The sequence below is a fragment of the Chroicocephalus ridibundus genome, chromosome 2, assembly GCF_963924245.1.
Source record: "Chroicocephalus ridibundus chromosome 2, bChrRid1.1, whole genome shotgun sequence".
In the NCBI taxonomy this organism is placed as follows: domain Eukaryota; kingdom Metazoa; phylum Chordata; class Aves; order Charadriiformes; family Laridae; genus Chroicocephalus; species Chroicocephalus ridibundus.
The window spans coordinates 143,323,436-143,349,311 of NC_086285.1; the positions used below are offsets into that span (position 1 = coordinate 143,323,436).

Genomic DNA, 25,876 nt, shown 5'->3' on the forward strand with positions numbered 1-25,876 from the left:
AGCTGTTATTTAACATAGCAAGTCTGAAAGATCTTAATGATATAAATAGCCACCGTTAATACTCGGTGTTACCCAACGGCTGAACTAGGTTATAGTATTTTTCAGTTTAATTGGGGATAGCCCAATATATAAATAGGTTGTGGTTATGTTTAGCTGGGTACAAGGATTAGAGACTGGCTTAATACAGAAGTAGATCCTGACGGACCACTTAGGAAATAGAAGGAGATTAACATGACTATAATAGTAGAGCCCAGACGCAATGATGAACCAGCGCATAGTGGGTTTCACTAATTAGGGATGTTTATTGATGACAGTGGTCTGACGCTTCCGACGTTTATGTCATTTCCCATGCTAAGCCAAGGGCATCCCTTAAGTATTATGAGGCAGGTAAACACTCCAAGGGAATAACGCTAAAGATTAAATTCTCGCTGACACTGAGGGCATATGCCAGGCATTAGATGGCGTGTGTTGTACTCCTTGTCCTGCTGCTCGTTAGCAAGATGCTCCATACAGAGCAGCAGCCCTTGGGTTTCAGTGGTTGTGCTGGGCAGTTTTATTCAGGCAGCTGGAGCAGTTCTCCATACCCTTAGGTCTTGGGCTTTAAATCAGTAAAATCATACACATGTAGCACAGTGCCTGTGAGGAATATTGGAAAAAGCACTGAGATTATTAAAAGAAATCATAACTGATGTGGAAAATATTGCTAAAAGAGTAATTTGCGTCTAACTATTTAAAAGAGCACTTCTGAAATGGTTAAAAACTTGGAGATTGAACAAACTGGAAACCACATCATTATTATTTGACATACACAGTCAGAGACCAGGCTTCATCGTGCCAAGCACTGTACAAACATATATCAAAAATATAGCCCTTGTCCCAGGCAACTGTCAGCGTTGTTATTAAACTGGAGACATGGAAAACAGAAGGAAACAGAGAGCGAGCACTGGTCAACAGGAGAGGCAATGGCCAGAGCAAATCAGCATCACAGCAGTCATCAAATATTTGCAGAATAATCAAAGAAGACTTTTATGTAGACTTTGACAGAAAATGAAATATCTCTGAGGTCCACAGAGATCTTCTAAGCACAAGGGACAGCATGGAGAAAAGTATGGAAGAGTGGAAACTGTAGATAAATTCTTCTTCATTGCTATGGAAAAGAGAAGAGATTTTCTTTGGAGCACAGTCGAGTACATTTCCTGACAGGATTCTAAATAGCTTTGCAGCTTTTGGCATGCCTTGACTTTGCCTATAGAATTTATCATCCAGTTTCAGGCCATGTTCGTAGTCTGTGACATAACACAACGTTTGGCCTTAGATAGTCTGTTGGTCTTCTCAAAAACAGAAATCACAGAAAAGAACTAACTTGCCTATATTTATGTTCTCTCATTTTTTTCATTTTTTAAAAACGTTTAGGATCTTAATCTGAATTTCCAGAAGTAAGCAATAATTTCTTGATATCTTGGTGCCTTCATACTTTCTTTGATTCCGTTTTTTAATCTTGTATCATAGAAAAAACAGTGTCTGAAACCTAGGTTCTTAACAAGCCTATTGAGCTGGGCATGAAAACCTGTGCCTGGAAATGTAAAATCCTTTATATTAAAAGACGAAAGACTTGCCTATGTTAGAACATAATGAAATATGAAAACAACCACAATGGAAAAAGTGGAATAGATTTACAGTTTTAAAATAGCACGCATGCTACAAAAGTTCATGGGTCTATTTAAATTTCAACAAAAAAGCTCATGGTTTTTTTCATTAATGAAGAATGCATTCATTGTGGGTTCTAAGCGCCTCAATTTAGAAGTCGAAGGCCGTTTTTATTAATAGCACATGTAATCCCAACACAGGAGATTCCTGTGGCAGATTCGTTTGCTCCTTACACAGACACCCTTGGTATCAGTAGGAAAAAGGGCTGAATAAGAACTGCTTGGCAAGGGGGGCTCCTGGTGACAGCAGGGTCCCTGCAGGCAGTGCCACCTCGCTGCTGTCCCCCGGGCAGGGTGGGCACGCTGGTCATGTCCTGAGGACAAGCCACGAACATGCATCCTCTCTTCTCTGGAAGGAGATCCCACGCAGACACAGGCGTGAGCCACGATGGGTCCTGGGCCTAAACATCTCAGGGACGAGGACCACAGGATGCTGCGCTGCTCGAGGGTACAGACACGGGCATGGGGAGGGAGAGCGAACACCGATACTCTGAGGAACACGGGGAAGGAAAGGCCACCTTGATGGCCGTCACTGTCAGCAGCTGACAGCTTTTTTCTATTTGACCCTGTTTATTCCAAGAACTCCTCTGACATACAAGGAACGCTGGCAGAGTGGGACTTGACGCCATCACTGCGGTCTCTTTGGTTACTATGTATGGATTCAATTCATCCCAGACTTTTCATGGAAATAGTTCATGTGAGCCAGGGAAGAAGAAAAAATATATCCTCCTCCCACCTTCCTGAGAAGGCAATTAGCCACCAGGAAAACCCTCTTGACCTACAGCTTGACAAGGAGTAATCAAAATAAATGTTCCAGAATCCATCTTATCGGGAGCCCAGGGAGACGTCGTGTTTCCCAAACTCGCAGATCTCCAGTCCCTTTGGAGAAAGCTGCCTTCCACTGCATGGCCAGCTGGTACCACCAAAACAGGAGACTATGGCTCAGTAACCGCCATGGGCAGCCAAGGATGGTCAGACCTGCACGCAGCAGCCCAGCCCTGCAAGAAAGGGACGGGATTTCATTACAGAGCCCTGAGGTTCAAAAGCAACCTTAGGTCCAAGAGGCATCTGAAAACTCTCGGGTAGAATCTTTAGAAAAGCAAGGAAGAGCAAAAAACAAGGGGGAGTTTTTAAGAATAGCAGCACGCAATAGCAGAGCAGTGGTGAAAGAGAGCCCAGAGCTGCAATGACACATCTGTCCCTCTGACTGTCCTTTAAAGGAATTTGAGGAATGCCCAGAACGTGTCTGAATACTGTACAAAATGCTGCTTTTTTTTTTTTCCCCTGCTTGTTATAAATTTGATGCTCAAGTGATTTCTGGCCCTAAAAGAGGAATTCCAAGCCGTCCTGAAGGTAAAAGGGCAAGAGCCCTCATTACCAGTGGAGGCTGAAACGAGCTACAGAAAGACTAAGACTAACAAACGATAATTTCCAGCTGCTGGTGCTTCCAATATGCAGAACAGAACTGTCACGAGCCACAGCGGCTATCAGGAGAGGGGAGAGAGATGCCAGGATGGCAGAACTCCTTTACATTAATCATTTTATATAAAGTTTCCAGTGGAAACATTTTGGCACACCTGCACTTGAAGAAGTCCATAAAAACCTTGTACGAAATACACTTCTGCTTTTCAAACTTTCCTTTCTTTCTGCATTCCCCTGATAGCTCAATGTTTGCCGGCAAGCTGCTCCCGCAGCAGCTCTTGGTGTCTCATAAGCCCCACAAGCAGAGGAAGCTCGGGAGCTGCAACATCGGCCCGCACCCACCGGTCAGTTCAGATGCTGCCTCACCAGTTCCCTTCCAAGGTGACTCCCCGGCCGCGCATTTGATCTTGCGAGGAGTTGTGCAACGCCAGGAACATTTATCTCATGCTGTTATGGCAGCAATGGGAGAGAATTCAAGGTAACTGCCAGTCCCTGGCACGGAACTGAATTAATGTGAAAATCTTTTACTGACGCCGGCTTCCAGGGCATCCTCTGCTCCTTAGCAGCACAGCTACCTTCTCTGGTCGTTGCATACATTGACATATTTGTTCCTGAAGAGGTGGTTCTTAAAACGTGCTTTGGAGGATGTGAGGGCACAGGACGTGCCTGTGACGGGGGGTCTCGGTGTGAGGTCACCCCCCAGCCAGGTCTGCGGGGATGGCGTTGGAGACTGGAAAGCACTGGAAAGCACAGGGAGCCCCAGGGGCCTGCCCGGCGATCAGGAGAGGTGGCAGAAGAAAAGAAGCCAACAGCTGATGGAAAAGGCACCTGCTCCAACCTGGGTAATCCCTGCCGGCTGTGCCACCTGGGTTTTAAGGGCAGAGCCTCCTGACCCAGGGCCAGAGCTGGGCAGGGCCAGAGAGGGCTCTGCGGCCAGTGCACACAGCAGGGATCTTAAAAATGTGATAAAAACTCAATACACGTTTTTTCAGTCTAACGCACTACTGCGGTCCAGATAAGGCCTGCCAGTAGAATAAAAGACCCGCAGTGTCATGAGCATGACGCTATACCAAGTGTATGTATTGTTCTCCAAGACCTTTCCAAAAATGACAAATGATCTCAATGCAGATGTTTCTTTATGTATTATTCCTTTTCATAAGTCCGCTGCTCCTCTTACAGGCATTTTCTGGCACATAGGTAAACGATTCAGTAGATTTCAGATCTGTCAAAGGCCCAGGCAGTTGTCATGATAATAGGGATAACAGATAATAGTCTTGCATCCTTTTGTCACACAGACAGTCTTCATGGACCTCGCTGGTGAGACGAATATGAATAAGGATTACCGCACAATAAAACTAAATATAAAAGAAAGAAACAAAGGAGGATGACAGAAGGTCAGAATAATTTATGTGGAATATCAATAAGCTGTCAAAACAGAAACACTTTTCTCTTCTCTGTTTTTCTTTCCATTAGCAAACATTCTTACAGGCAGTGCAACGCTGCATCCCCCGCCGGCTTCTCAACGGGTGCTTGTGCACATGGGCTTTGCATGAATTCGCACGTGTGGCCCTGAGTGCGTAAAACGTGATTTGCACACAGAGCTACACTGCTCTAACGTGCAGAGGGAAACACAGCTCAAATGCTTTTTTTTTTCATTATTTTTAAGACATCTCTTTTCTTCAGTGCTAAGAGACGATGAACAGAACAATCTGTTGGCATTACAAACCAAGAAGTGTAAAGTGAGGTCACAAGTGTAAGCGCTACACATCGCGGGCCACAGGCTGGAACCTACGCAAAAATATTTGTGTGTGCATGTAGACAGAGTTAAGTTTTCCATTATAGCTCTTTCTACTTCAGAAAATAAAGAATTTCAACCAATTGTGTAGTCATTTAAATAACTCTGCACTTTATAGCTTTTCCGTTTTGTGTGGTCTTGCTTTCTTTATTTCATGTGTGCCATTTACCATCTCCTGCTGCCAGCGGTTTGGATCCCGGTCCTAGGAGTTTTCTGTCAGATCGCTGCTGCGGCAGATACCAAGCAGCAACGTTGGCTGCAACAGCACGTACGCTCAAGTCATGATTCATTATTTTTCGTTCCTAAGATGATCCTAATCAAATTCATCTGTAAGCGAGTCAAGTGCGCTTGATTAATGCTAATGAGGAAAATCTGAGGGCAGATAGGCATGTCATTCCTGCTTCATTTGAAAAACATATTGAAAACTGAAAACCTCTATTGGTGCAAAGCCTATTTCTAAAACGTTAACTGTACTTTGTCTTGCTGCATGGGTTAGTTATAAGTACCGACAGGTTGGGAGCAGGGTTTCTCCATTGCCACTGCAATGTGGTTATCCTTCTGGAGGCAGATTTGTGCATAGTATTGCAGCCACATCACGGTTTCTCCCTGAGGCAATGAAGTATTTATAGGGATCCTTCCACGCCTTTGAATTGCGGTAGGATTTACAGGCCCATAGGTCCCACATTCTGAAAAATATTTAGACGTCTTGTCCCCACTGATTCCAGGAGCGGGAACTTAAACAACTTGCAGGATGAGGGCCATGATCCCTCACCTGAGAGGCACAAAGTCAAAACCAGTTTGCACCTGGCTGCGTTCAAAGCCACTGTTAAGAGTAATTAACAGAAATCATCAGCAGTAGGGGTTCTGCAAACCCCAGAGCTGTGCCACAGGCGCTGGCCTGCCACCTGATTGTTGCTTTATCTATTAACACAGGTGGGCGTGAGACAATAAATCCTTGCTAGCAATAGATGTAGGTAATCGTAGGTATGAAATACAGGCTGTCACGGCAACAACTCCTTTCTGCAAACATTTTGCTAGAAGCTACATTGTCCAAAGAGAGGTGCCAGCACCAGTGGGACAATGTGTTATTGCTGCAGCAGCGTAACCTTCCTTTTCTGGAAGCGCACGGGAAACTCCACAGCCTGATTTACCGTAGCTCCACTGCCTGCACAGCAAGTCCGTTGGCTGCTATCTCGCAGTGTTTCAGTAATCCTGTTCATCGTAAATAGCAGATAGTTGTCGCTGCAGGCTGCAATACAGCTTACAACGTGAGCAATGCTTTGATACTCCAGTGCTGCAGAGCTGGGAAGGCAGCACTGGGACAACGATGCTGCAGTGCCCGGGACTCGAACCCCAGGAGGAAACGTTATCGCCTGAGGAGACAGTTTTGTCACCCTTTTTGTTCAGCCTTCCCCCCTCTCAGCTGTGAGCAGGGAGGCTTCTGTGTTGCACTTAGCAAGCAAACGTGCAGCATATAGGAGAAGGCAGTGACCATAACCACTTCCAGCACTTGTGTAGGAGCCTGTACGTTACTGGGAGTATGGAAAAGGCAGCGACTGTATCAGCCCTCATGTCTGGCACTCATGAAAGGGACACGAGGAGCGAAAATGTGTGCACGAGTTCTTGAAGCGCAATGCAAGGGGAATCTGGGGGACTAGCGCTAACAAAACAAGCTACCCACCCCCAGCTAGCCCAGCAGCACACCTGAGAGGATATAGGCATACAGGATTTTGCCAAATGATATTTCCAGATGCTTAAAATTCTGCACTGTGCATGCCCTCTACTGCTGTGGCCAAGATTATCATAACTCTTCTGCTGAGACTCACAAACTGCTCACTGTCGTGACAGCCTGGTCCCTGAGGGATTCCCAGCATAGAGCTAAAGTATTGAGCAATATCCATTTAGCAAAAGACAATCAAACAAAAAAAAAAAAACAAAACACTCCAAACAGCAGTCATTTCCATCCCAAAATGGATTTCAACAAGTTTTTCATAGCAGCCGTGTGGATAGGGCACTTGTGCAGGAAACGAGAAAGTAGTATTTACTCCTCTCTTCCCCTGGAAGGGACCCGGAGCCATACGTTCCCTGGGCTGCTGCTGCAATATACCCCCACGGAACCAACACCAAGCCCAGGGCTGAAGCTCGAGTCTGCTCCTCCAACCTGAACCTTTTAACCGTGAGACTGCATTCCTGCTTTTATATACCAGACCGTTGCCATGAATGTTATCAGCCCAGCGTGTCAGTTTTGGCAAGAAGTTTCTTCCTATCACCTGCAGTTCTTCTATAAGCTAGGAGCTCAGGCACGCTCCTGAGAAGAGGAAGCCTCAGAGATTAATTCCTTCAGGACGAGGAGCTCCCCTATGGATAAGCAGCTCCCTTATGGATGAGCAGTGTAAGGATCTACTACTGTGCAAAAGGATGCCTTACCTTCTATGCAGGCCCATCTTTTCAGGGCTAAAAGGGAGACAAAGATACCAGAAATAACTCTCAGGTACGCAAGGCGGTTAGGTGTGACTTGTAGATTGCTCTATGAGGTTAGTCCCCCACGTTCCTCCTACGCTGCACCAGAAGAGCTCACGTGCTTGTTTTTGGATCCAGCCTTCTCCCTTCCTGACACCCCCGCCCCCGAGTGCTGGACGCGCTGCTGTGATGGCACCCACCGAACAGTTCCGGCACCAGACCCTGCTGGTGGGGGCTCTGAATCCCAGACTTACACAGCTCCTAATGCGGACCAATCTCGAGGAACATTAGCCCCATGGGATGTAGAATTAGGGCACCCATCCCTGCTTCAGGCGCATTGAATACGTGACCCCTGAGGCCACTTGTCTTGAAGTTCACTACACGGTGTCACCAAGCTAACGGCTTTTGGGAACACAAACACCGTGCCTGTCTTCCACTTACATGTTTCTCAAAGAGCCGAGGAAACACCTGACTTCCACTGATGGAAAGCTAAATATTTTTGTTTGGCTAGTTACCTCCCAGGGAGCAGATGCTTGGAGCCAACTAGCAGCAAGCTCACTTGTCCAACGAGTTTAATGTCTAAAAGCATTTAAAAGCCGTATGGATTCAATCCCATGTGTGTGAGTGTAGTCAGGAACCGCATTGTGTCTAACACAGGCTGGGGCTTTGGGCACACTTCACCGTCTAGTTGAAGACACTGCTCCGAGCTTTATTAGGTTTTGCCGCTCTCCTCATGGCTTTTCTGTTTTGCCTGCTGACTTATCCCATCTAATTCCCCATCTATTCTGCTTAATTTAAGCCATATTGATGGACATATAAATGTCTTATAAAAATCTTATACATAGCTTATTAATATCTAAAGGGCAGGTGTCAAGACGATGGGGCCAGCCACAGGACAAGGGCCAATGGGGACAAACTGCAACACAGAAGTTCCACCTGAATATGAGTAAAAACTTCTTTAATTTGAGGGTGATGGAGCACTGAACCAGGCTGCTCAGAGAGGTGGTGGAGTCTCCGTCTCTGGAGATATTCAAAACCCGCCTGGATGCGTTCCTGTCCAGCCTGCTCCAGGTGAACCTGCTTTGGCAGGGGGGTTGGACTAGATGATCTCCGAAGGTCCTTTCCAACCCCTGCCATTCTGTGACATACATCAGAAAGTGATCATCTGGGCAGCTCAATCAGCTACAGTAAAGCAGCTGCAACCTGTGGTAGCATTCTCTGCTCTTGCAAGGGACAAGCCAAATCTCTTGTGCATTAAGGAAGTTTAGCATATTGCTTCAAAACCTGACCAAAAATCTTTGACCTATATATCAGTATCTTTTCCCCATTTAGTTGAAGAAGAATTTCTCTTGTACTAGCAGAGTCTTAGCTGTTTCTGTGTCACTGCTGCCTGTAACAACACAGACGGAGAAACAGCTTTGACGAGCAGATAGAGCCCAAGCACCTCTTGTGGGCCTCACAGTTTAGATTTATTTTTTTTTCTGTGTTGTATTTTGTAATGACTAACATTTGCCACAACTGTCTTAGTGTGTGTTTCTATACATAAAGCTCTCGGCCCAACAAGGGTCCATCACAACTTTCAGCTTTGGAAACCTCTCTTTTATATCAGTAATGACAGCAAACAGAAGGCGCAACCACCCTGATTAATGAATCCCCATACAGCACCTCCTAGCAACCAAGGGTTGTTTTGCTAACACTTCTAGCCGGGACTTGCAAGAGTATAACTCAACCACATGGGAATGTACGATCTCATTCTCATGAGCTCAGAAGTCTTTAAAGGAAACATTACCTACCTCAGTGCTCTCTCTGAGATGCCATCAGTGGCTGGACAGATGTGGCACGACCAACAGACAGGCTAGTCACAGCTCGCAGGAAGAGAAGGTCCAATGCCAAAATATGTAGTTACAATCAGCAAGTCTTCCGTTCTCCCGAAAGGCTGATGAAGCCACCCGGTCAGACCTTGGCTCCAAATGTGTCCACTACAGCAAATAACAAGGAATTTCAGAGCATGAAATAATGCTTTTCTGGAAGGCACCTAAAATATGGAACTGATGTCACGGAGTTTGTACAGTGCAAAGTGCTGGTAAACGACCCAAGGTGTTCCCATCCGGAATGCAGGGAAATTCACAACTTTCATGAGTTTTTGACACCCTGACAGACGTTATCTGTGCAAGAGCAGCCTCCAGACCCCACATTACAACAGCACTGGAGCCTTCAGCACTGAAGCTTCCCAGATCTACTAGCGAGCACAACGTGGCATCCCACCCTTAAAACCACTATTAGCAATATTGCATTAAATCTTGCCACCTGACTTGGCATTGACAGGTTATTAAGGTGTTACTCCAGTATATCTGTAACCTTGTGTTATTAAGATGCACCATTTACTAGAAAAATCTTAGCTAAGCAAAGCTGGCAAGAGAGAGTCATCTCAGCCATCCTGAAGCGTGAGGAGAAAAGTAGCTGGCTCCAGCGTTTCCACTTGAGACACACCAGGAGACTCTGCAATCAGTGCGGTTGATTTACCTCCAGTAACTGCTATACACTGAAATGCGTATCCACCTGCTCTGCTTCACCAGCTACGGGAGGTCAGCTTACATGTTCTTTGCTGAAATTAATTAACACAAGGAGAAGAAATTTATATCATAATTAATTCATTTTCAACACTCCACGTTACCAGGAAGTCTGAAGAGTGTGTTTTTAACCAGTGGATTTCCAGGAAATAAGGATATATGCAACGTCAGGATTAAGACCCCTGCCTGGCGTCACGTACTGGAGTATGAGGGTGCACTCGATGGACTGGGACAACCTTAACAGCTACAGACTAGTTCTGTCAGCCCAGAGTGCACAGAGGGGCATCTCAGGAGTCCACCCCAATGTTACCAGTGATTATAAATGCAAGTTTCTGTTCTAATGCTTGCATATATATTTTTTTAATTCCAGAAATTATTTTTTTCAGTTCTTCATTTTAACATAATAAAGTGCATTTTGTTGTCACTGAACTTCTCTGGTATTGAGAGGGATGACAAAGTGATCTGGAAAATGCTGGCGCTCCTCCTTCTGGGCAGCAGTACCATACCCACTTAACGACGTTGGGGATGGTTCCTCACCAGACTTTCCTCCTCCAAGTGGCACATCAAGTCAGTAATCACAGTGCCATCTTCTCTGCACTCCTCCGCTCATGCACATTTCTAGCACCACAAGTGAATGATTCCCCTCCTAAAAAGGACAGAGAGACCTTTTTACTGGCAATGGCCTGCCAAACCATCACTGAAAGTTAATCCTCCTCAAGCCTGACCACTCACAGCAGTGTTAGGTGGGAATCTCTTGGTGGTGGTGGGAAGGCACTCAGGTGGGCTCCTGCAGGTCCCAAGGGGGTGTCAGAAAGCAGGAGTGAATAAGCACCACACCTGGGCTGGGGTCTTGCTGGCAGCATCCCCACGCAGCCTCCTGGTCCTCAGCCATGGCTGTGGTGACCGGGACAGCACTCAGGAGCTGGGCTGGAGGACAGGAGACAGCTGCCTTCTCTCCAAGGCAGTGCAAAGATCAGAGCTTCTTATCAGCACGGCTCAGGGGCACAACTGTTGTTTGTTGCAAATCATGTACCAAATTCTCTAAATCAGACGCCGTAAGAACAAAGGGTCATATGTTTCCTGGCTTTGCAAATCATGTGGGGAGCTGAAGGAGGGGTGAGAAATGACTCTGAATATTGCCCTGTTGAAAGCAAGCCACCCTTCCACCCGGCCATGCCCAGGGGCTGGCGTGAGTCCCCACGCCCTGACCCGGCTGCAGCCTCTCGCTGGCCACGGCCACAAGCAGGAGAGATGCTCCCAGGGCCAGGGGAGGAAACAGGGAGTGTCGAAGGAGCTCAGCACTGCATTATTCCCAGCAACCCACTTCCAGTCTAAGAGGAACATCTGCTCGCTGTAACTTCTCACCCTCCTTCCCACCTCCTGGCTTTTTGGTTTCTGACCTATTTCCCTGTACATGTCCCATGACCACAGTGCAGTAATGCAATGTGCATCTTCTTCCAAGAGGTGCAGAATACTGCTTGGAGAGAAAGGGTTCCCATTGTGGGTGTCCTGCAGGGCTCGGCGGAAGCCTGTAATGTCTCCAGACATGGCTCCTGACAGAACCTGGCAGGCATTTCAGGTGGAGCTGGCATGCCGTGGTACAAAGTATGGCAGCATCTCGTGCCCGGGAAAGGCAGAGCTACCTCTGCAGGGCTTTCCAGCCAGATTGAGCATCTGAGCAGCCAAACCTCCCACTGAGTTCAAAACGCAGTGGGGACTGTGGTCTGGAAGGCATCACCTTTTGCAGGGACGAGAAGTGGTGAAGCCAGGTTGTGACTGCAGGCAAGCCACCAGCTGGGGTGTTCACAGGGCAGTAGGTCTCAGCAGATGACTGCACTGTGGGTCGGAGCATCCCCTCTAACGATTCCTTCTCTACCCTCCACATCTCCCCCAGGACAGAATCTGCTGAGATGCCGTCCAGGGAGTAACCAGCTCCCACTCGCAGACTCCTTGCAGGGAGTCTCCAGCCCAGCTTCAGAGCTCAGGTTCAGAAGGATTTTGTTTCATTCCAGATGACAGCACAACCACCCCAAAACAGGACCTGCTGCTGGCAACTGCTGGTAGCAGCCACAGGCTGTACATTGGATAATTAATTTTAACTTGTCATTAAACCTGTCTGTGCATCAGCCCCTTTGGCAGAGACTGTCTAAAAGCTGTACTCGTTCAAACATGAGCTCTCATCAGTTTCATCACCAGGAGGCTCAGTATGTCCTCCTGGGTCTGGGCAAAGCAAAGCAGCAAATAGCTTTCACTAACAATAAACAACGTCTACAGAGGATTTCTGGTCGGCTGAAGTCACCTGCCTGGTGTGCTGCAGAATGAAATGGAAGTGGCACCCATTTTGATAGACAATTATCAGTGATGCAAGCAAAAGTTCCCCTGCATTTTACCAGATTTTTCCCCATGGCCTTTCTCAGATGGTACTTTCTTGGTTGTTAGGAATGCGCTTCAGATGTCACCACACTGGAATCAGCCCATCCGGGTTTGGCTTGGATGCTGCAATAGATGTGTCTTGGGGGATGTATGCTATTCACACAGGGAGCACCCAGATGATAGAGCTGTCATATCTGAAGAGAGAAAATGAACAAGACTTTCAGATACCTTCCTTAGCAGCTCAGCCCTCTGTATCTTACACTCTGGTCTGGCTGCAGCTGAGCACTCCTAAGGTACAACGGCTCACGGGCACGAGGGAAAAGGAGCTGGAGAATGCCAGACTTGCTTGAACTGGCTCTGAGTATATTCATGATTCGGAAAAAAAGCAAAGGGCCAAACTTGAAGCATTGTTCCTCTCCTACTCAATTCTTACTCAAGGATTTCAGGAGAAGCATAGCCTGAAAGAAATTTTGTGTGTGGTCTCAAGATTTTATGGCCTAATTGTAATGCAGTAAGAATTAATTCTGTCCCATGGGACTCTGGCCCTCCCAACAAAACGCCAAGATCCTGGATCCCGATACAATGATGCAAAGTGGCTAAATTTGGTAATGGACAGAGTTGGGACCTTCCATGGTCTTAACCACCACTGAGGGCACGTCTGAAGGTTATAATGCATTGTGATGGAGCAACCTCTTTGAACTATTACCAGGCATTGTAATTTAGAGAAGCCCTCAGGCTGCCTTAAGTTACTTACAAGTTCCTACTGTCTTCTGCTGGCCCTGGAAATGAAAAGAATAGAGTGGTTCTATGCAGTCATTTCTGCTTTACCCTCTTGGATTGTAAGCAAGCCTTGCAGAAGGATGCTAGCATCAGCCAGATTTGCAGAGACACAGGTGCTCTGAAACTCAGCATTATGGCACCAAGCCTTTCGGTGCCTCCCCCCTGTGTTCAGAAACCACAGCCCTGAGGTAGGCGCACGGGTACGCTCCGCAACACCTGGGGAGAGCTGGGTACCTCAACTGGGGCCCACAGACATCTACAGCATCAGGAGACAGACACGAGGGCACCCCCAGCCTTTTAATCATGGTGGCAAGTCTTTGGCAACAAAACCCTGAGCTGAGATTACCCACGGGGAGTTTAGTTGTTCGGGTAGCTGTTTAGCACGCTTGGGCATTTCGCAGCTCAGCCGGCAGCTGCAGAGTGGTCTTAGGACTGCCGGTTTTTAGGTGCCGATAGCAGCACCAGCGCAGCGTTTCGGTACCCGCACCCCTCGGCTGCCGTAACCTGTAGTGCCTGCGCTCTGTTCCTTGGGCTGCCAGACACCCACAGCGGGGTGCTGGCTGCAGCTTTGATTTACAAACTGTGGTCTCTCACGCCAGTTATAAACCTGCACGGCTTGCCCTTTCTGTGCTGGAAGGCATAATCCCACCATAACTCCCGCACAACAGAGCTGGTCACCAGATCGCCGTGTACCTCACGGTTTTCAATGCGGAAGCAGAGAGATCGTGCCTGACTTCTGCCTGGAAGCGGCCATCAGGTTGGCATAAGGTCTCCTTTGTAGCAAAGTCTCCTTCCTGGTCACAGGCGATGGTGCATGACAGCCCTTCCGTGTCACCCTCACCTTCGAGGGCTCCCTTGGACCACCACCCTGTAGCTCGGTGGTCCCTGCTCTCCCGGGAAGGGCTCTGCAGTCTTCCCGGTGCTCGGGCACTGCTCAGCCCGGGCCGAGGGACCTGTGAGCAGCTGCTGCCACCCGCAGGTCACCCTCGCAGAAAGCCTCTCTTCCTGCCTTTGCTGAATGCTGCCTCTAAAACAAAGAATTAAAAGCAAACTCAGCAAAGACGCCGGCCGGCATGACTCTTGCACCTTGCTGACACGCTAGCCGTGGCGAGTGAAGGTTTTTAATCTAAAATGGTCTACAGAAGAGCAGGAGCAGGGGCAGCTCTGACATGGGTGGCAGGGATGCAGGAGGACCATCGGGGCTGTGGTCCCATCACACGATGATGGAATTTCAGGTCCAGACCTGCAGGCAGGGAGCAGCACTCACTCCCTCGCTGCCGCCCGATGATGCCTCAGCTCTCTGCCACCCAAAAGCCTCCCAGCCCGGCACACCTGGGCCAGCCGCCAGGCAGCTGCATCAGGCCTGCAGCAACACGATGCTCAAAACAAGCAGCGCCCGCCCTGGAAAGGCGTTACCTGCAAGGACTGGAACTGCAAGAGGGAAACTGGAAACCAGAGCTAAAATGAGGTGGCCTGAAGTCACCTTAATTCCCCACTTCCAACCCCCCAGGTAAATCCCCGACTGGATTTAGACACTCACCCCTTTACACTCCTCTTTCCCAGCAGTAACAGTCCGTTTGCAAATAGACCCACAGCTGTGGCCAAGGCTGGGAAAGTGCCGCATCAAGCAACTTTAATTGCTTTTTAACAAGTGTTTTGCTTGTATTTATACTCCCACGCACCACCTACATCAACTTGTACCAGCTGAGGGGCAGAGGTCTTGACACAGTTGAGATAGCAACGGCGGGGGGAAAACCACCCGTGGGACAAGGCAGGGTGCTGCTCCAAAGGCAGGCAGTGCCCTCCCAGCTTCCAGGGCTGCTGCGCCGCTGGAGGAGGGATGAACTCGGCAGAGCAAACTTGGCTTCTGCCAGCCCTTGGTAGCCAGCGGGTTGGCTTTTACTGCCCAGCCAGTTAAACAAAAACCAGTTGGAAGGTCTGCAATATCTTTGTTCTTATTGCTCTCCTGCTACGCCTGTCATCTTTTCACCTCTGATATTTCTGTAATTCTCCCAGGGAGAGGAAAAGAAATTAATTGTCTGGAGACCACTTTTACTGACACATGCAAGTACAGGACTAAATAAGTCTTGTTCTGGGGGAAATTTTATGTCCTCTCGACAATGTACGATGAAGCCTACTGCTGGTGATAAGGATTTTTCTTGGAAGCTTCTTTCCAGAGGTTGCTTGCATGCTGAAGCAGGGAGCAAGCAGAAATTATTTTCCAAACAAGTTTTGTTCATAAGAGCGTCAGCGTGAGCAATATTTTCAACTCTCACGTGTTCTTCCCTCCTAATATTTTGTCTGTTGGATTCTGAGACCATCATAGCTGCTAGGGAGCAAAAGCTCTAGCAAGGCAATTTCTGGGCCTTTTCAACTTTCAAATCAAAGTTGAGATTTCAGAACTTGCAACACTTCAGCAGTTTCTTAAAGAGCTTTTCAGGCCATTAAAGGCTGCAACATGTCTGGGAGGGGAGATAGGGATTACTATTGCTTCTGACTTGTGCTTTTCTTTACTGTACAGCTATGCAAAACAACATATGGAGAGACTCAATGACTAGACAAAGAGTAGAGCCATTGCTAAAGGCAGCTTGAGGAAAGCTGCTGCTACAATTTCAAGTGGCTTTTGAGTTTAGGCAACCTTCCACTGTTCATCTGCGTGCTGCAGGCTCCTTGGTTAATGCCAGCTTCTGGGAGCTGCCAGCACTGTTAGTAAAAGATCTCACAACCCTTTCCAGGCCACCAATTTCATACTGGTGGTAATATGTTTCCCTCCACAAAGCAGGATTCCTGAATTCTTTCACCATATCAGATTTTAACATCTCGTTGTTCCTGAGCAGATTCTGTTGTTCTATGTCCATCACAGATTTTAGAACCCAAGGAGCTTTTGAAGATAGTCAGTGACTGTTAGTAGACCTTGCAGATCTGTACCTTCTGTGTATTCCTAATGCAGTCCAGGAGATCACTTACATTGGAAGGTGCCTTTGGATGTCATCTAGTCCAACCCTCTCAGAGCAGGGCCAACTTCAACGTTAGATAAGGTTGATCAGGATTTTGTTCAGTCCAATTTTGAAAACTGCTAAAGATAGAGCTTCTGGGAGAGCCTGTTTCAGTGTTAATCTCTCGTGCTGTGTTTGGGGTTTTTTTCCCTTTTCTTTATATCCAGTCAGAATTTTTCCTTTTGCAGTCTAGAACTGTTGCCTCTTATCCTTTTGTTGTGCACCTCTGAAGAGAGTCCAGATCCATCTTCTTTCTAAACCCCAGGTCAGATGTCTGACCTCCCCCTATACAGCCAAGTGCTCTACGCAGTTTGGTTAATGCATCTCCCCACCACTGCTGTCAGATGAAGAGCTACTAACAACACTTACGATGTGGAGCACAGGGACTAAAGATAGCAACTAAAAGTCAAAGAAACTGAAAGTCAAAGAAAATAAAAGTCAAAGACATCCATTAGTTTGGAGTGCCCCGTTTGAGATAAATGGTGCAGATTTCTGTATATATGAAAAGCACAAATTCTGTTCACATCGGCTGCAACTCCACTTATTCCCAGATCACTGTCTGTCCTCTTAGCTGGATGCAGCAAGGAAAGAGAAGACATGTTCACACAAGACTTCATTGTGATGCATACGTACAAGGCCATTACATGTCCACAAGGTAACGTTAATCCCGAATGCTGGCAAAATAGTATCTGTATTCCTTAAGAGTTTGTGCTGCAATGACAGTCGCAAACATTTTCATCTGGATCATGCCTTCAAATTTCCAGTGATTCACAAATCAATAGCAAATAGAACTCAATGACTCTGTAAAAGCTTATAGACGTCAGCTGAGAGGACATAACTGCTTTACCAGTGACTTCACAGGTACTTGACAAGGGCAGGAGAATGGTGAAACTCAGGAATCATGGGGTCCGTTACAGGATCTGGAGGAGAGCATCCTCCCTCTTTTTGCCAAACTTGATGCTTCTTTCTTTCTATTAGTGGTGTCTGGTTCCAACCTTGATTTCTCGACCATCTCATCCCCACCCACCCTGCTTACTCAGCAGGACCTGGCCGCCTTTGGCTTCTCCACCTGAGTCTATGTGTCATCTTAGCCTTTGCCCAGTCTCAGCCCTCACTACTACCTGTCCATCTCCTTGTTCCCCTAGGTCCCTTCCGCGGCCACTTTGTTTCTCCCTGTGCCTGTCCTGATCTCACCAGTTTCTTTATCCTGTACCACCTTGGGCCTAGTTTTACTGCCCTGACCTTGCTCTTTTTCCTCCTTGAGGCAGACGGGGTGTTGGTAGGCTGATTTAACACACAGATGAGACAGTTCCTTGCTGTCAGCTGCTGCATTTGTGCCCTGCCCAGCAGAGAGCAACTGTAAGCAAGAATTACTGGAAGAATCCCTTGAAACAACTCGGGTCGGGCTGTATTTAGTCAGTCTGTGGGATGTGGTGTATTCAGGGCCTGATATCCCAAGTAAAAGCTCCAAGGGAATGCAGCTGACTCAAACTGGTTAAAACTTAGCAGTTCTGGGTCTCATACAAGCCTGGTGTGGAAGAAATCAGGAGACATTTTATCTGCTCAAAAGAAAGAGGTATTTACCATACATATCCCTACTGCCTTTTTCTTGCAAATATTTATAAGCTGGTGCAGATTCTAAGGGGAACAGCGCTAAACATGCTAATACAGAAGTCATGCCTTTTCCTTCCATCTCTTCCCACCTCTATTTTAAGTCCTAATCCAAAATATGAAGGCAAGAAGGCACTTCAGCAGAAGGGTTTCCAGTTCTGGAATAAGGACAAAACAAACTGTTTTCTCCTACTCACAGCCTTAGGAACAGATCAGCCATTTTTGGTGAAGCTTTTGATCCAACACAAACATAAAGCAGCCTGGCAGCAGAAAATTGTGGGGGAAAAATATAGTCCAAACAGGAAAAGTGTCAAAGTAACAAGTGAGTGAGAAAAGTGCTGTATAGGAGGAAGCGCTGGCCGGCTTTAGTGGTGGGAAGTACTGCTAACCCCTTCTACATTTGTAGTACATATATCAAATACAACATTAGCATGAGCAACCCACAAAGGTTCATCTACTTAACTCAATGATTTGGGCAGCTAATCCAGATCCCCGATATGCAAGGTTTTGCATAAGCCTTGACTCCTGCACAGAGCTCTGTTGTCTCAATGAGGCTGTGGAGACCTCCGTGTCCAAGCCAGCTACAGGACAGGACGATGGAAGATGTTGCCATCAAAGGCAACATCTTCCAAGTGGAGGGAGAAAATTCCAGGCTGCACTTCTATTGTTGAGCAAACTCCATGCCTCAGAAGGGAACCTTGAAAAGTCAAGGGTAACGAGGGAGCTTGCTGTTACATGACATAACTCTCACTCTAGAAAACTAAAGCCTGGGTCAAGGCAGTCGTAATGAAGAGAGGGAAAAGATCTTTGGCTCATTGACAGGAAATACCCAAAAAATCTAGCTTACAGGGGCACAGGCTTTTGTCACAGTGGCTGACATTTTGCCTGTTTGGAAGGAATTGAATTAGAGGAGAACGAAGAGCACATGTTGTCAAGTGGGTGTAGATCAAGCTAAGCAAACAAAGGAGCACAGGGAGAATCCAGGCTGACAGCAAGGCTGAGAGAGAAGAGGAGAAGGGGCTGGAAGCAGCAACGGCTGCAGATGCCTTTAGACAGATGTATTTCCTTCAAATCAGCTTAGATTTCCACGTGTTGATGAAAAGCCAGGTAAAAGGTAGCAGCGACCAATGCACCTAACCAGGGAAGTTTCTAGCAGAATACCCACAAGCTGGTTGCAGTGTTTGTATTACTTATCTGGGTCCTGACTCGTGATGCTTGTGCAAACACGTATTGCCCCTCAAGAGTGGAACGCTGTCTCATGTGTTATAAGCCCTGTAAGTACCTATGCCTACAGAAGCAGTATTGCTTTCGTATTAAGTAATAGCACACAAGGCCTTGTTAAAAACAGATTTCAATTCAGCTTATTCTTCAGTTACTTTATAAAACCAAAAGTGGTTTTCCTCATTGTTCTTTATAGCCTTCCCAGATCTTCTAGCCACAAACACATCATTTATTTAAGCCACACATAAACAACCATGATTTACGTCAACTTTTCATTCAGTGGAAAGCACATGAAAAAACTACTTTCCTTCTGTGTGTTACTTGCCTGCAAGGGCTGGAGTCTCCCTTTGCAAATTCCTGGTGGTAACCCCAAGCAGTTGTCAAAGCTTGTTATGCATTTGGCATTTTAAGAAATTCCCGTGAGTTTATTCCATTACAGCATCATTCTGTCATCATTTGGCACCTTTTTTGCACCAGATGATGAGTCAAAGAACTTCATGATTTCTGAAAGCCAGACCCTTTAACTGGACTTGATGTCAACCTCTCATCAGAATGCAAGACATATCTCCTGCAGTTGCCATACAAACTTGTATCACACCCAAAGCTTGTTATACGGTTCCTTGTCTCACAATAAGTGAAAAGTTGTAATTCAGATTGCTATTTTGCAAGTAAGTAATGATACAGGGTCACCATTTCAATCACCAAAAAACCTGAGCCAAGATGGATAAAAGCTGAATCAACAAAAACAGTCATATGAAACCAGTTAAAAAAAGCCCTTGCCGCAATATACAGAAATAAATAAAACACCACTCCTTCTGCTTTTTAAAATCAGGGCTGGTCTCAGTTGAGAACATGCAGTACGCTTGTCTCTTTGGCACTATGCCCTGTACACCAGAAGTAACAGAATTTCTCCAAAATCCCCTCCTCCCAGACAGGAGCTGGCAAGGAACACAATATTGACTGCTGAATCTGAGGGCTGGCTGACAACCCTCCCTACCCAGCGTGATTCAGAGCCCTGCAGTAGCCGTTCTAAGATTAACAGACCCTTCCCTAAGAGCACACGTCTTTGTGATCTGTTCTCCTGACTCCTCTCTGCCCGCTGGTGCAAAGCAGCTCAAATTGGTGTCATTCGATGGAGTACCTTATGACACATCTGAGCTCAGATGGAGCACGCTGTGACTTGATAACCCTCAACATCTCACACCTATAATGGCAGCGGGACGTTTAGCTGGCATTGCACTCACCACTTGCTGCCTCAGGCACACCTGTCCGCTCTGTACATTTTTGCTGATTCCGTAGCCCTAATAAGTGTCAAATTCTGGTAATCTTTGCTTAGCATTTTGTTGAAAAAAAAAAAAATATGCTGCTTGCCATTCTGCTTACACCTGTGGTTTCTGCCGCTCTTGTTTCTCATGCTGCACTGAAGAAGCCACCATTTGGGACCTACTGCTAGGCAGACCTGCCTTATTCTTTGGGGTGGGTCCCTAGGAACCACCACTTGGTGGATGAACACTTGCATCCCTCAAAAACTGGAAAAGGTAGACAAATAGATTGATTGACACTCTATATTGCAAGCATTGCGCAAGAACAGACATGACTTCAACAGCCCTTGCCTCCCCCTTTCTACAGAGCAAATCTTGGATCTAGGAGACTAGGACTGATTGTTGGGACCATGCAACATAAACTACATAGCGCTTTACAGCTGGCGTCACTGGCAGTGAAGCCAGAAGCCACATCTGAGACCACCTGCTAGGACCTGATACTTGTCTTTCAGCACCAGCCACCTTCCCCATGCTCTAGGGTTTCACAATTGTTACGAGAAAGGGCAACATGACCTTGTAGATGCTTGAAATCCTCAATATACCTTATCACTCAACAGTCAGATTAGGCTAAATTCACCACACATCCTTTTCCTACTAGACATTTCTCACCTATGGGTGAAGAAATTCCCATGTCCACGTGCTGCACTCTGTATGAAAACACTGATTATTATACTATAATTATGTGAGCAGGATGGGCTAGTCTCATTTTGCAGGCTGTTGTAGACTACTGTGGGAGAATCACAGATGGCATAATAAATTAGCCTATATTCAGGATTCCTATATTTTCCACAACCTATTCTTCTGGCGAGAAACGTAATTTTCCAGGAGATATCAAATTTCAGAATCAGATTTTCATTCTGCATCATGTGTAATGCCATGTGCAATCTGTTATTTGGGTAGTATTGTCTTACCCAAACAACCAAGAAGCACATGCATACTTCCATCATGCCCAGAAGTTCAGGAAGGGTTAATGAGGGATCCACATTTCGCTGGCTGGGTGGATGCTGGAGGAGCCTTCCACTGAGCATCACCATGCGGCTGCCACTGCCAGAGATCCGGGGCAGCCTGGCGTAGCAGGGCACAGACAGGGAATGATACGGAAGATATAACTGGCATTACGTGTGGTTGTATGGGCCACTTTGGGCTTCTTAACCTTGAAGCAACGTTACTTAGTGTGACAGCCCATCTGCCAGAAATCCTCCCAGAGCAATGATCTGAGCCTGGATCACCTTCACACATACAGCAGTATGTGTCTGTGGGCTCATCTCTTCTGGCCTCCCAAGAGCTCGTTGGTGGTCCAGCAACAGCTTTTATCTTTTTTATTTAAAAACTGCCAAAATAAAACTACCCTGGAGGCAAAACAACAAAAGGGCTTCTCTGCCAGACCTGTGTTCTCCCAGCATGCAGCTGCAGCTGTATTGTGCAGAGCTATGCGTGATGTGACAGCACATAGAATTGTCTGAGGGCAGGACTCAACAGGTGAGGTGAGATGGCCTGCTGAGATAGCCCTGAGGGACTGCCTTAGGCTGAGGAGATGAAACATGGCCCAGTGTGGATCCCAGAGCAAACCTCCTTCTCTTATATGCCCAGGTTTCCTCAACAGCACTGCCAGTTGGTTTGCTCCAAACCAGAGTAGGCTCGTGTGTGTTCAGTGGAGATGACCAGGGTCCCACGAACAAACCAGCAATGGAACCAAACTGCCATCTACTCATTTATGAAGATGCAAGAAACCACAAATGAGATCAGCATCAGTAGAGAACAGGGAATGCCGGTGTGCTTCCTACAGACAGGGACAGGAGCACACCCTACAGAAACTTACGGGCAGCAGAGATCTAAGTATGATCAGTCTCAGATAATTACTAATTACAATAATCATTATTATACAGATTGACTAGAATCTCTTTCTTGAGTTACAAAGCTGCAGGCAAACCTTGCCCTTGCTAATTAAAATAAGCTGTGGGAACTGTAAGATATCAGACAGCCTTTGTTTAACAGCGAATGGGCAGAACAGCAGCACAGCCCCTGGCAAGCGTGACCATCGCACTCCACCATAAGCAGGGAGAAGAACAGGCTCTTTAACAGCCAGCCTAAAATGTTAAAGAATTAAACTCTACCTATTAGCACAATTCTAATTGTTACCAAGAACACAGTTTGCATGCCAAAAAAGATGATTGTAATTGATGACTTTCTCAATCATTCTCTCACTTTGGTTTTCACTGTTTTCTGGTGTCATTCAGCATTTGGAGTCAAAGGAAACTCAAAAACCGCTCTGAAATAAATGTGGAGGTCAGTGCACGTGGCTTTCCATTCCCAAACTGGATCAAAATGCAAGGAAAATGTTTGATGATAGGTTAGGATGGACTGTGAACTCAATGACAGTCTACAGAAAGAGAGAAATTGTCATAACAGGGAGAACAAACCAATATTAACTGTTTTCTGAATGTTGGTTGGGCTTTTAGCCACTGATACCACAACATGTACCAAATATCCAGAGGCTGTAAATCGTGTGGCACAACGCAGGATTACCACAATGGAGCCCTGTTCTTGTTCGAGCTCTTTCAAATTCTCTAAGTTTCCTGTATTTCTGGAAATTATCCAATCTTCTGTTCTTCTGGGCCTGCCAAAGTACTTCACTTAAAAGCTGTAAACTAATTTCAAACTTCTGCACCTTCAAAGAAGAAGGAAAATACACCCATAAAAAATATACCATGAAAATGTGCTTAGCTCCAGTGTTTGGCAGAAACTGTCCTTAAAAGGAGTTAGCTAAATGTAGGTAAGCCTGTACTCCGTATGTCTGAGAAATAAAGTTTGTTTATTTTCCCAAGTAAAAGCAATACGTAAATTTAAGACTATTTTGACATAGTATCAAGCTGTGATCTCAGAATTTTGGACCTCAGTGGCTATTGTTCTGAGTTTCATTACATTGTAAATTCAAGGGAACCAGCACCTACCTTGCTATAAAGCCACAGCTATACAGATACCTAACTTTTCATTGTCAAAACAAAAATCCAACCAGAGTCTTGTTAACAGCATATACGTTTATATAGCATTGCTTAATCTTACAAAATTTGGCTCAAGAGTTGCCAGCTTTACAAGCAATAAATCATTATGATCAAACAAAAACTATAAAACAAAGTAGATATACATAGGAATGTGCACAAAACCTATCTTACTAATTACGATATCAAAAGAACAGAAGACTGGAAAGCAAAGTTAGCTTTAAAAATCTGTATTATAATTATAGTAAGTATGATTAACTTAGTAATAACTGTAACTTTGTATAAACAACAGGAATCACATTTACCCAGAAATCTTGTCAGAAATACACAGAACAGAACTTGGCAAAAAGAACAAAATGTAACTGCACATCAGTCCAGCTGTTTACCATACCTAGGAGGAGGAGAATGCAAGTGGTAGGGAAAGACACTTCAGTTTTATTAGGTGGGGGAAGTTGGACTGGTGACATTCTGGAAAAAGAAAGAAGCATTCTCTTTTATCCTTTCAAGGAAAGGATCAGCTAGAGTCTGATGTTGCCCAGAGAAATGTTTCCATTGCATCAACTGTGACATGGAGAGTGGTTTCTTTGAATTAGGCTTCCCATGGTTTTGGCCAAGCTGGCAACTTCTAGATACAGAAGGCTTTTCTGAGGAAGGATCTGAAAAAAATGATGCAGTAGACTGATCAGAGAAAACTAGGACAGAAAATTTCAGTCTGAATCAATAAGCCAGTTGGTGATAACAAATGAAAGAAAATAGAACATAGAATCACAGAATCATAGAATTGTTAGGGTTGGAAGGGACCTTAAAGATCATCTAGTTCCAACCCCCCTGCCATGGGCAGGGACACCTCCCACTAGATCAGGTTGCTCAGAGCCCCATCCAGCCTGGTCTTGAACACTTACAGGGATGGGGCTTCCACCACCTCTCTGGGCGACCTGTTCCAGTGTCTCACCACCCTCATGGTGAAGAACTTCTTCCTCACGTCCAGTCTGAATCGGCCCATCTCTAGTTTTAATCCATTGCCTCTAGTCCTACCATTACCTGACATCCTAAAAAGTCCCTCACCGGCTTTCTTGTAGGCCCCCTTAAGATACTGGTAGGCCACTATAAGGTCTCCTCGGAGCCTTCTTTTCTCCAGACTGAACAACCCCAACTCTCTCAGTCTGTCCTCATAGGAGAGGTGCTCCAGCCCTCTGATCATCCTCGTGGCCCTTTCTCTGGATGCATTCCAGCATGTCCATATCTCTCTTGTAGTAGGGGCTCCAGAATTGGACGCAGTACTCCAGGTGGGGTCTCACGAGAGTGAAGTAGAGGGGGAGAATCACCTCCCTCGACCTGCTGGCCACGCTTCTCCTGATGCAGCCCAGGATACGGTTGGCTTTCTGGGCTGCTAGTGCACACTGACGGCTCATGTTGAGCCTCTCGTCCACCAGCACCCCCAAGTCCTTTTCTTCATGGCTGCTCTCAAGCCAGTCACTGCCCAGCCTATATCGGTGCTTGGGATTGCCCTGACCCAGATGGAGGACCTTGCACTTGGTCTTGTTGAACTTCATGAGGTTGGCATGGGCCCACCTCTCCAGCCTGTCAAGGTCCCTCTGGATGGCATCCCTTCCCTCCAGCCTGTCAGACGCCCCACACAGCTTGGTGTTGCCAGCAAACTTGCTGAGGGTGCACTCTGTACCACTGGCCATGTCGCTGACAAAGACATTAAACAAGGCCGGTCCCAGTACTGATCCTTGAGGGACTCCACTTGTCACTGGCCTCCACTTGGACATGGACCCATTGACAGCCACTCTTTGGGTGCGGCCGTCAAGCCAGTTCTTTACCCACTGAATTGTCAGTCCACCAAAGCCATATTTTATCAGCTTGGAGACGACCAGGATGTCATGCGGGACAGTGTCAAAGGCTTTGCTCAGGTCCAGGTAAATGACGTCAGTTGCTCTTCCCTTGTCTATTGATGTTGTGACCTTCTCATAGAAGGCCACCAGGGACAGCATATATAATCCTTCTGTGTCATTGAAACCCAAACATATGTATCCACAGTAAGAGGCGAAAAGGGTGCTTCTTGCTCATTGATTTAGTTTATCAAAATCACCATATGCTAGCATAAAGACAAATCCTTTCACACATGGATGGGAAAGGAAATATCTTATCTAGTAATTTCCTTTCTTCTGTTTTCCTAATTCTCTGACATTTGGGCTGCTCCCACTCTTTAAGTAAATCCGAATCTAGAAGTATGTTGCAGCAAAATTCATGCTAGCTTCTATTTCCTCCCAGAGAAGTCATTCCAGACAGCTAAGAATAGTTTGAATAGCTACTTCATTGACTCAGCACACTAGAGCTGTGCACTCTGTACATCCCACTTATGCCAAGTTGTTCAACATACACAATATTGTATACTGTATATCACAGTAAAGAAAAAACTACTGCCTGTGAAGCACAAAGAGAGGAATTCACTTTGTGCCAGGTCATTGCAGGGTATGTCACACATTGCTGGCTTCACGATTCATCTGACGCATGTGATAAATGAAGAAATCATTTTGGATGGAAAAAATTGCATCACTGCTGTTACTGGTTTCAAACCTGTTGTCAAATATTTTCATAGCAGTGTTACATGCTCC

General features: G+C 46.3%; 1 protein-coding gene and 1 long non-coding RNA gene across 3 annotated transcripts in view; both read right to left on the reverse strand.

Annotated features, from left to right (window-relative positions):
* Positions 1 to 310: 310 nt before the first annotated feature.
* Positions 311 to 14,100, reverse strand: LOC134510806 (uncharacterized). The gene is made up of 4 exons (XR_010069735.1): positions 13,800 to 14,100; positions 12,344 to 12,520; positions 9,177 to 10,599; positions 311 to 636 (listed from the first exon to the last, which is right to left on the reverse strand). It is a non-coding gene; the product is annotated as an uncharacterized LOC134510806 (long non-coding RNA).
* Positions 14,101 to 23,441: 9,341 nt separating this feature from the next.
* RAD54B (RAD54 homolog B) overlaps positions 23,442 to 25,876 on the reverse strand; it is a 67,823-nt gene continuing 65,388 nt past the window's right edge. For both annotated transcript variants that reach the window (XM_063327201.1, XM_063327200.1), the window contains exon 15: positions 23,442 to 23,911. In XM_063327201.1, the coding sequence (XP_063183271.1) occupies positions 23,694 to 23,911 (218 nt within the window). In that variant the 3' untranslated portion in view covers positions 23,442 to 23,693. The remainder of the gene's footprint in view (positions 23,912 to 25,876) is intronic.